Genomic DNA, 12,261 nt, shown 5'->3' on the forward strand with positions numbered 1-12,261 from the left:
AAATGAACATTAATTTTGAAATCATAAGATATATATATATATATATATATATATATATCATATGAGCTATTAATTGTTAATTTTCAATTGTATCAGTGGTATATTAAAATTAAATACACCACTTGTGGCAACATATTTTATATATTTATTGCTAAAATTGCTCGGGTTATTTCTATCGTCAATTTGAAGAAACCTTCTACATTTTATCCGTACGTTGACAAGCAAATGAGCCAAAGCTAATGAACATTATAAATGACACTACTGCATCATAATGTTTGTCGTTTTCAGACACCAATTTTTTAACGCGTATTAATATTTCAAAGTAAATTTTGTCGTGCCATAATATACCTTCTCTAATAAAATATAAAATCGCCCTGAGTCTTTTTGCAACTAAATTACATTTGTTAAAAAGGACAAGTGTTCATACACGTTTGAGTGTTATGTAAAATATTTTCAAATTTCAAATCTGAAAATGTATATAGAAATTGAAAGAAACTTGCTGTGAACATACATTTGGTGAAAAATTAGCATATCTTATAAGCACTCATCTTAAACATATAATTAGTCTGAATACTGAAGTTTCTTAGTATAATGACTGTTTAAATAATCTTGTGACTTTTAAGTTAAATATCTCATAGCTTCCGTATACACCTTCGGTATCGTTTCATACTTTTCCAATATCATCATGATGGTTTCGTTAAAGCACCAACCAAATTTCAAAATATCAATACACTTTCTGTACAACATTCGAATACTTGCGTGAATTGTCGACCAGAAGTATCGTAATAAAATAACAGTGCAAGTTGAAAGATAAATTTGGGGTCGATAGAGGACGTGGAAACGTGACTTTACTATCAGAATAGGTATTAAAGTCCTCAATCTAATGATGAAAGTTCAGTTTAATGGGATTAAAGATTGCTTGATGTCAGAATTTGGTTACTCTTGAGCGAGTTCATTCAAGTTGCATTACATTCTTTTCTTAGATAATTAAATGATTATTCACGAACAAACTTCCAATTTTGCTTTGTCACGATATGAGCAACTTTATCTCAACGTATTTCCATTAAAAGGTCTGCTTCGTTACACGGAATATGTTGTACTTATCTTCATTTCTCATAGGAAAGTTTAGTACAAATGGCCCAATAGGAATTCAACATGAGCTGAAAATATTTAATGCGATAAATGTGTTCGCAGACTTGACAATTCGAGAAAATTTAACGCAATAAATTAAATAATTAATTCCATTCAGCTGCCGACAGACAATTAAATCGTATTTCGGGATTTTGATACCTTTGTCATATTCATTTCGAATTTATTTCCATGAAATTTCGATAAAATTTCTCAAATTCCTGCCAAAGATAGGAATTACACTTACAATGACATAACGCGCGTGTTCTGAAACATTAGGGAAATTTCTTGCATAGAAGTGGCTATAAACAAATATATATATATATATATCTAGATACTGACTATCAAACGCGTATTGTAATCTCACGACAATTTTCAATAATTGCGTAAAACATTTTCCGATACTTACACACACATCATCACACACTACCCGAACTTCCCTCCAGTTTCGAAATGAAGCACACCATCGCCGTTTATATTTAATTATTGAACGCAGATAGCCAAGCAACTGCATACAAATTATTAATATATATATATTGCGCTAGTTGTGCGACGTTCTTGTGTATTATCGTTGCTTAAGATTTCTCTGTCGATACTTTTGTATGTATGAAGTTATGCTTGTGTGCACCGTTTACGTGCATACAAATATGTTCTGAATGTGCAAAGTTGAAGAAATTAAACAATTAGCGAACAACAATACCGTGCAAAACACCGATAAATTATCCCATTTACGAAGGCTGATGGCAAAAATATTTCTTGAAACTATAAACGCGAAATACCCGTCGTTTACCAACTGTTTTAAATTACTTGTGTTATTATTAATTATTAATAGGTAGTAATTACAATGATTAAAATTATACGATTAAAATAAGAAAATATATCTAACTGTAACATAATTTCTTTAACGATAAATACATCGCGCCAGTCGTTTCCTTCTCCGAAAATTATGCGGATTCTTTCGTCTCCCTGCTGTTGCGTTTTATCCTTTGTCCCGTTCGTTTCTTTTCACACGTATCTCGTTATTTACGTTATTTCGTTCAACGTCGACAGAGACAGACGGCGATATTTTGCACGGTATTGTGCATCCAAGTTACCGCTTAAATTCGAAGCATTCGCTTGAAATCGCTTAGAGAGAAAAAAAAGCTCGCGCAGAAAGAGATCAAATCGAACGCTGAGAAATGATGGAAATTACACGTAACGTAGTCTCCGGTAATATTTGCCGCGTTACCCGGCCTCGTCGAGCATACGAATAACTCGAGAATCGGAAATGAATAAGTCAGGTGTAAATTGACGCGTACGCGTACGCTGCTGGCGAGACCATTCGTTTCTCCAACAAAATTAGGACACTGCTTAGCGATTAGTTTGATTTTTTCAGTGTCGACTTTGTTTGTTCGTCATGCTGCACAATAGTTGAAAGCGAAGGCATAGTTAAAAGAGGACGTTCTGCTGATAGTTGATTTCTAGATTCTTTCTGGGCCTTCACGATTGAGCGGTCCATTTTCATCCAGACTATTATTAGTGTTTTGCTCCCGTTGCGCTTTTGCGAACACTAAGTGCATCACGAGACATGCACTTTAACTTTCATTTCGGAATTTATTGTTCGTACTTAGCCCGTAACAACGGACTTGCAGCCACGAGAAAACACGTTTTCATGCCGAGAGCTTTAACGTACTGCCACTTTAACGCCACGAATTTCCCATCGATTCCAACAGCTAACTTTAACAGTTATGTAGCTACCTTTATTCTTCTGTAAGGGATGTACGTTTAGTCGTTGTTTGTGATTTTTATTCCTGTCGGTAAATCTGTTTGACTCTCATTACGATTATTCGTCAGAGTATAGCGCAATTCGAAAAAATGTTCTTCCTCGGATCAGTAACAAGTTTGATAGTCCTTTCGATAAAAAAACAAATTGAACAATTTATCCTTCCAATTTTTAACGTAGAATTATTGTAAGAATTTCTTGCTCATTTCTAGATGCGAAGAGGAAATAAAATATAAATTGTACATGAAAGATGTAAATATTTAATTACGTTCGACAATGCTTTCACCTCAGTTTGAGAATTCAACGAATCGTATTTATCTTTCTGAAATGTTCGTTGCACTAATTATTTCATTATCACAGGAATAATAAGTCACAGCACGAAAACGAAATTCTTGGAAACAATATACGATAACAGCTACAATTTTTATAATACATCTACTACGTCATAAATAATAAATGGCTAATTTCTAATTTTTTAACAATCTTCACACATGTCGTACAATTGTTTGACAGCGCTGTTAGACAAATAAATTACTAATGTGATGGATAAAACTAAAAGCAAGTGTTATCATCCAGGCTGCAGGTTCGTTTATCGAAAGTAAACTACGTGGGCATGAAAATTAATAATCTAATAAAAATATTGACGCGAAAGGTGCTAATGCAGAGGATTCTTTTGTTTCGAGTAGGTCGATCTAAGGCACATGGACGAGAAATCTGGAAGCAATGTAGTGGACGTGGGAGTCGATCTCTCCGAATTCTACATGTCGGTAGAATGGGATATTTTAGAAGTACCTGCAGTACGGTGAGCATGTTATATTCATAAATGTTTCCCACATACTTCTCTACCTGTTTCGGTATTCTCTGTATATGTTTCGAAGCTCCATATTTGTGTGTACAATTATTTCACGATCATCTTTGATATCTTGTTAACAATCAGTATTTTATTAGAATCTTTTGGAAAGTATTTTAGTTAACGCATATAGTGGTGGACAAACGAAAGATTAACATTAATGCTACGTTAATTCTTTTATTCTTTTTATTTAAATTGTAGCGTTCTTTTCTTTCTTTTGTTCCCTTGTGAATGTAATTATTTTTAAGAAAGTTTACATGATCGATGATCAACCAGATTTTTATTTACATTTTATTTACTTCGTAAAAACGTACAGGCAACGACAATTGCAAAATGAAACGTACGTACAAGTACACTCGAGTAAACGCGCAATGTGAATATTTTACCAATATGAAAGAGTAATATTTTTGCAAACACAGAACTTTATTCGATATTGATTATTAGCAAATGTCAGTCAGATACCATTGGCACGAACGAATTAAATATAGCTGAATTCCTGGTACTTTTGCGAGTTACTTTTTCCGAACGATGCGACGTGACATTCATTCGAATAGGTTTTTGTTAGATATTCAAACGACTTGTCACGTAAGTGGAATATCATTGCTATGTTCAGACAGCCAGAGGAATGGTCAGACGGCCCTAAATTGCCACCGGAATTTCGATCGATCTGTGGACGAGAGAATGGACATCTTGCATGTCGTTTGACAGAATTGCGCTTTCAAAATCGCCATCTGTTACCAAAGCGTTAATGAAAGACCGGATTTCAATATTAAATTCTTCTCCATTTTTTGGTTTCTTTCTCTGAGAAAACAACGGAAAAACAGTTTTTAGATCCTCGTGTTTCTTTTAAAATTAGATTCCCTTGCTTTTTCACTTTCAAGAAAAGTAATTAAAAAACAGCAACGAGTATTTCTTTGTAATTAACGATGTAACAAGTTAATAATGTTAAAGCATTAGGAGAGAATTTTCTCTGATTAAAAATATAATAAATAATAAAAGTACAATGAAACTTTGATAAAGAGGTAAAAAGTAAAAGTAAAATATAGTTCATTATTTGTAATGATAAAGCAAAATTTTAATTACAAGACGTTTTAATTAATTCTGCTAAAACTTTCTGAATTTTTATATTTTCAGGCGCCTCTTGAAATTTAAACATTTAAAATACATTTGTTTGCCCTTTCGTTGTTAACTCTTTTACTCATAGACTGTAATATGCGCCGAAATTTCGTCCATTTAAATTTGTCAATCAGTAAAATACCAATTTATAATGGAAATATAAAAATATAACTTCGAGCAAGGATTAATCTTATTTCCCTGTTTACCTGATACGTAACATAATACGATAGGAATATATTTCCTGCAGTAATTTGAATACATTTTGACTGCATCCTTGAACTAAATTAACGCGTACCTTTGCATTTCTTTTTGTGCAGAAACGAGAAATTTTACACCTGCTGCGACGAGCCGTATCTGGATATCACGTTTAATATAACAATGCGAAGAAAAACACTTTTCTACACTGTGAATATAATCATTCCGTGTATGGGGATTTCCTTTCTTACGGTACTGACGTTCTACCTACCTAGCGACAGCGGCGAAAAGGTAAGTTAAATTTATGTTAGTAATTTGTCGTAGATCATCTGATATGTAAAATTAAGTCAGCATAAACACGACAGTACGAAAGCTGGATTGCGATGTTTTTAACGATTCTAATCTAATTTCTACTTTCATGATTCTTGCCACGGGAATCAGAACTTTTCATTTCATTCCCTTCATATTATATTATCATGTTACATTAAAAGTTTCATAATTTTAGTGTTATTCTAATTAATTAAACACATATCAACAAACCATTCGTAGACGACGAATATTTTCCTAAAGTATTATAGCTCAAATCAAACACAGTTCAAAGTATTCGTATTTTAATCCGAGTAAGAAATATTATTAATCAACTGAATTGGACTTCCGCTCAATTTTCTGTCCCGCTTTTGCTTCTTCTGAAATACTTTGGTATATATATATATGTCGGGTTATCGTTAAGACTTGGGTTAGGGGCGTGTAATGAGTCTTCACCGGAGTTATTCATCGTTGTCACACAATCGAGGTAGCGTTTATTAACACAAGTATGGATATTAAAAAATTGGCAAGTGGTCGCGGTAATTAGACACTAATGACAATGACCCTAGATTCGATAACGAATCCGCGGTCAACGGGATAACAGATGTACCTTACTCCAAAGTCTAAGTCGGACTCGACTTACTTCTCGATACAAGGATTACTTGACTAACTCTTTATTGAGACGTGGATTATTCACCGATCGTACAGACACTAGGTAGCTGACTAACGAGACTGCGAGAAAGGGAATGACTTTCAGTCACGATGACGCTGCAGAGGAAAACTATGATAGGGTGTGTCTAAGGGCACGAGATCATCGGATTCGTCGAGGAAAGCCTCCGCTCGGAGGGTGAGGGAAATGGACGTTGCTGTTAATCGGTTAATTACTATGTTGCTGGTTAGAAAAGGATGCTAGCCGCCCTTGAGCGAGAGTTCCTAGCGGGAAGCGTCGTACGCGAGGAAAGCAGATCTCCCGTATCTTCCCGTAATAGATGGCAGATTTACGGGCTGATAGAATAATGTTTGTCAATTTTAAGGACCTTAGTTAATTAAACCCAAAGATTTGTAGCGGGTCCTCAGGCTAGCTGAACATATACTGTGAATGATGCATCGACATCTGGCAATCATCTTGCCCGAAGAATGGGGTCTGTGTGTGATGAGCTATGGTGTCGTTGGAATGTTTACTGTTAAATGTCGGTACGGCTAATTCTTTAAAGAGGAGCTATGCAATTCTGTACCTCTGTTAGGTGAAACGTTCATCCCGTGACCGCGGCTGCGTTCGGCGACTAGTTGTCGCCTCGAGCCTAAGCTCATTATCTCAAGTCTCGAACAATTGTGTGTTGGATTATTTTGTAAAGGCTACAGGCCCGGTGTCCTTTCATCTCCGACATATATATATATGTAGGAATTGAGTTAGATTCGGAGACCATAAACTTTCAGATACGTTTAGTATAATAGCGATAACTATGTTCATTAATACGTACCAATCATTGTACAAATGCCAAAATCCTCCAAGATTGCGAGAAACGTTCCACTAAACGTTTTTGCTCGTATCTGTAAGAAAGTTTCGAAAGTTTCGAAATGAGAAGCAAAGTTGGCAGCACGGAATTACTAAAGAAACAAATAGAGTTTAATGTAAACTAAGTATAGGATGTAGAGGAGAATTCTCGTTAACATGGCCGCATAAAATTCGTTAATCTAAAATTTTCTAATATTTGCCATAGAAAAGAGAGATTAAGAGAAGTTCAAAAATATAGAGATTCCTATGTAAACCTGAGAGCAGTTATTCCACGGTCGTCGTTTGCGGAGATCTTCAAGCAAAAATCTGCGAATAAATCAAAGACAGTGACCAGGAGAATTTGCTTTCAAATATAATATTCGATATTACACGTTAATAATAATTCAATCGTTATTATTAAATTAAAAAAGAAATTCTCCTCTGTTCATAGAGAATCATTTCATTTTGAAGCTCCAGCTCGCGATTGATTTAATTGATTTAATATTATTAGCGAAATCTTGCAAGTCAGAAGTTACAAGTCGGCGCAATCGTGCTGAATCTAGCAACGAGACCAATGCAATTGTACAATCAAATTTTAGAAATTACGAGTTACCTGATCATCTCTTATCCCACGTAAGATGATAAAATTATAAACCAGAAGTCTATACAATCCATAACTGGCGACTTGTCGATGCACATGTTACATAATGTTCTATTAGTTGACAACTTATAAGAAAGTATTTCTTTTAAACAACTTCTGCAAACGTTTAAATCTAAATGTCTCACACCTCAGTAACACAGGACAGCGGAATGTTTCTTTGAATTCTTTGTCTTTGTTCTTTTGAAGACACAGTAGCGCTGCACTTTCTTTATGAAATAGAGAATTACTATTTGACAAATTCAAAGGTTTCAGCTAGCTAGACAAAAGCTTTCATCAAAAACGGTCGTTTGTCGTTGGCTTTCCGAATATTTCGATCTCACGAACAATAAGAAAGCTTCCGTCAAAGAGTCAGGTTGTTAATTAAAACTCAGTGCCCGAAAACCCACTAGTCTGTCTTCCAACGAAATAATCCTACATCGGCATGATCCAATCGCGGTCTCTTAGACCACATCAGTCGTTAATTAAAACCGGTTGTGGTCGCGATACTCCGCAATGCAATTAATTCTTTTATCGGCGATGCAAGTGGTAAACGTCTGTGAATTCTTCTAAAACGGACAATCGTGGATTTTTGGCGAAAAAATATCGCGGGAACAGGCACAGTGGTCTAAATGTAATGGCCGGGGTAACTGAGGTAACAAAGCATTCCGGCGACGAGCCGGCAGAGAGACAGTAATTGCTTGTTTCCTAAGTTTCCGTTTTACGTGTTCTTTACCGGCGAATAAACTAGCGCAACGAATATAAATCCGATGGAGAAACTTTGAATTTATGGCGGTCGTTAATCATTCGAAGCGAAAGTTTCACTAGAGAACTGTGATTCCGTGGAATGCAAGTTTTATTGAACCGAATTCTGTCATGCGGCGGATCCTCCTATGTTTCGAATAAATTCTGCAATGCTTGATTTTATAGTACTTTCATTTCCGGTGCTATGTACTAGCATCAAGTTAGCTTTGGTCACAAATTTATTCCATTTTGATATAACTTTATACAGTACACGTAGGAAATAACATTCTGTTTGCTTCTTCTCTTCGCGTAATTGATTTACAAAGCACATGGAAATCTGAGATTTACATAGTCATTTGAATAGTCTATTGGCCATTCGTGTTAAAAACAGGCGATAATGTTTAATATAATTGACCGAAAGATTAATATTCAACAGCCAGGTTCGCATAAACGAACTTTCGGAAATGACGATTCTTATCAAATATCATCATTGATATGTCGTGTCAACGTTTCATATCCATAGATACGCTTTACATGATTTGAAAAATATTATTTTCTGTTAAGGTTACTTGATGTATGTGGAATTAAAGAAACGCGTAGGTAAATTGTAAGGTATTGTAAGTATATATATTGTGAATATTAAAGTACAAAGTGTGGAATACAATGTAAGCTGGTGCAGATCCTCACGCTAGCAATGTTACCCTGAGACTAAAAGAAACCCCGAAACCAACGTCGCACGTGTACCGCTTATGGTCTGTCATCGACGCATTCTTTTGTCTATGCGCTATCGATGACCTCAGCGTTTGAGAAAACCGAAGACCAGATGTAGAGTTTTCTTAGAAGTGGCGATCACTTCAACATTTTCAAATACGACGTTGGATCAGAGGTACATTATCGATCAAAGATTTGAAATTATTTGGTGAACAGGAAACTTGAATTTTTCGATGCGAAAGATACATCAAAAAGGTTGGATTATACTTAGTAACTTGTATAAACAAAATATACAATAATACCTTTCTCTTTTTTCAATTGATCGTTTCCTTTTTATAAGGTTTGATAGGACTTTATTTATTTGTAGAAAATATTTCTAGTGGTTTGCAAAAATCACTTCAATCGTTCGTAATATATTACTATATGTATTTATAAACAATAAATATAATTATAATTATAATTATAAATCTTGTCAAAAATATTCAAGTGTCCGGACAATTTTGATGAGTAAATAAATGTTTTGTCATATTTACATCGGTGTTTAGATTGGTTCGAATATAATGAATAAATTATTATATAAATATAAATAACATTATAAAAAATATAAAAAAATATAAAAAATATTATATAAATATAAATATAAATAAAATATAAAAAATATAAAAAATATTATATAAATATAAATATAAATAAAATATAAAAAAATATAAAAAATATATAAATATAAATATAAATAAAATATCGTGAATATCGCGATAATAGTTCATTTTGGTATTGACGAAATTCCAAAATATTTTGTTCATAACACACGTGATATATAACATGTATAGGGTGTTGCAAATATCAAGCGACAAACTTCGTCAATATATTGAGCATTTTGAGGAAAAAATGTTACGTACAACGTGGGTCAAAATTCGTCTTCGTTTGCGAGATATGAAACAGAAAGTAGTATAAACCACGATTAATCAGACGCATTCAAGCTACTTAACTCTTAATGATAATCATTTATTCCAAACTACTTTTTACACTGATTACCGGTTCGGTGTATAAATTCAGCAAGAAATGTTATGTACACCATGGCTCGTGTGTCTTCGTTTTCAAGATACGAAAGAAAAAGTAGTATAAATCAGAAGTAATCAGTCGCATTCAAGCTGGCTAACTTTTAATACCAGTCGTTTATTCCGAGCTATATTTTACAATAATTTTTCACTTCTACAATTTTGTACCGATTCCTGGTTCAATGTAAAAGACAAAGTAAAAGAAGAAAAGTTTGAAATAAATAATCATCGTTAAAAGTCAACTAGCTCGAACGAGTCTGATTATTTTTGATTTATATTACTTTCCCTTCCGTACCTCGAAAACGAAGACGAATCAGCCCACGGCGTATAGAACATTTCTTGATCAAAATAGCCTACTGCGGAACACGTTGTCAAAGTTTGTCGTTTGACATCTGAACCACCCTATACACACAAAAGTCCTTTGCGATAAATACTCGAATACCTGGATGACCCATTGCTTGCGTATTTTAAATACGAACTAGAAACTCCTATCTTTTTGCGACCTGTATTCGACATAAGACAGGGAAACAGGTACATTGATTTGCCCCGAAGCGAAACATCAACAGTTCAAAGCTAGCGCGTAAACATACACGAAAAATATCGAACGAATTGGCAGATGCCAGTCACGCACCGAGCAGACAGAAAGGTTCGACGCGACTGTACACAGAGAGAAGTAGATCGAGGGCCGCGTGCCGCAGGGTAAAAAGTTCCGGTTGAAAAGGAAAAGACGGATGGGAACCGGGGCAATGCAATTAATTCCTTTATCCTGGGGAACGGGCGTGCTTACCTATACTTAGCGTCCGTAAAACGGACGTGTGTGAAATATGCGCCGAATTAGTTCTCTTCCACGCCGCTGTCGGCCTCGTTATTTTCCCTTATCTGTAGGTAGAAGCTAGTAGTTACTTTTGGCTCGACGACGTAGACTATTTTTCATTTGCACCGCGACCTCTTGCTCTCCGTCGACTCTCTCGCCGCCTCTGCCTGCCACCTTACGCCTCTGCCCACCTCCTCGTTCCTCCTGGCACCGCCTCGTTTCATCCCTCGTCCAGGTTTTTGCCTCTGTGTCCGTTCTTCGCCTTTTTTCGCTTATGTGTCCGTTCTTCGCCTTTTCCCACCGTCTTCGAAAACCGCCTCCGGGCAATGATCGTCTTTGTGCGGGGCCTTCAATACGCGGCCGAATAAATAGAGAAAAGGAACCCTCCGCAGTTGCGCAGTTCCCTGTCATTGATGCGCTTTTCCATCTTCAGCCTTCGACAGCTTCTTATCTGCGGATCTGGATTCTCCGAAGGAAAAACCGCGCCGGTTTATCGACGTGCTCAACGAGCGAACACTTTGCGACCGGTTCCCTCGACGCTTCTCTTCTCTCTGCCCCTCGCTGCCTCTCTGTCCTTTCAACCTTTCGTGAAAGAACACGCGTCACCTGCGCCTTTCCAATGTTTTTTCTTCCATTTCCACGGTTCGTCGAATCAATCGTAGTCGCGAGCTTCGCGCTGGTTGTCACGTTCGTTGCTTTTTTCCTGCGCCGCTCGCTGAAAGGATTGCGCCCTTATGCTGGCAGAACCGTCGTTCGCGGTATAGTCGACGTGAATTTACACAGAGCAGCTTCAGAATTTCCCTGGTTTTCGATTCCTGCACAGCGTCTGTATGAAACTGCGGATAGCTCGAAATAGATACACGGCGGAAGTTCGTCTATACGAATTCTGTTTATGTAGACGAAATTATAGTAGTATCCTATTTTCTGAACTATCGTCCAGCGTCAATCCACTTAAGTACGAGATCGATCACAAGACACAAACAGTGGAGGCACGCGTTATGTGTCACGCTCTCGTGTTTCGCAGTCCGCGATATTGCTGTGTATTTAGGATCAAACGTTTCCTAGAATTTTCTCAGAAAAACACCTATTAACTAAACAAAAAGTCATATACGGTGCACTATATTTTATAGCGGTATTGTACCAAGGATCTTTCACATAAACAGAATTCTATTATACAGGGTGTCTTAGAATCGGTGGTACAATTCAAAAGACGGCGATTCTGCATGAACAAATAGATCTAAAATCTAAAGAGAGCACATTCTTTTTCATGGGAAGCTTTGTCTCCGAGATGATCGAGGTGTGGCGGCACATGAGCGTGTCACGGTGATCTCGGAATATAGCGATAGGATAATCATATTTTGCATACCAGGTTGCAATCAAAACTATAACTAAGCAGTAACAGCATACCTGTGTGACGGCATCCAGCGATAACCCCTCCACGGGAA

The 12,261-nt window shown here is 36.2% G+C and overlaps 1 protein-coding gene across 8 annotated transcripts in view; it reads left to right on the forward strand.

The window, feature by feature from the left end:
• The window catches only part of LOC132908990 (acetylcholine receptor subunit alpha-like), a 389,316-nt gene that overhangs the window by 275,433 nt on the left and 101,622 nt on the right, over positions 1-12,261 (forward strand). For all 8 annotated transcript variants that reach the window (XM_060963531.1, XM_060963532.1, XM_060963534.1 and 5 more), the window contains 2 exons: positions 3,577-3,692; positions 5,174-5,342. In XM_060963531.1, the coding sequence (XP_060819514.1) occupies positions 3,577-3,692; positions 5,174-5,342 (285 nt within the window). The remainder of the gene's footprint in view (positions 1-3,576; positions 3,693-5,173; positions 5,343-12,261) is intronic.

Source organism: Bombus pascuorum, chromosome 7 (assembly GCF_905332965.1).
Source record: "Bombus pascuorum chromosome 7, iyBomPasc1.1, whole genome shotgun sequence".
Classification (NCBI taxonomy): Eukaryota; Metazoa; Arthropoda; class Insecta; order Hymenoptera; family Apidae; genus Bombus; species Bombus pascuorum.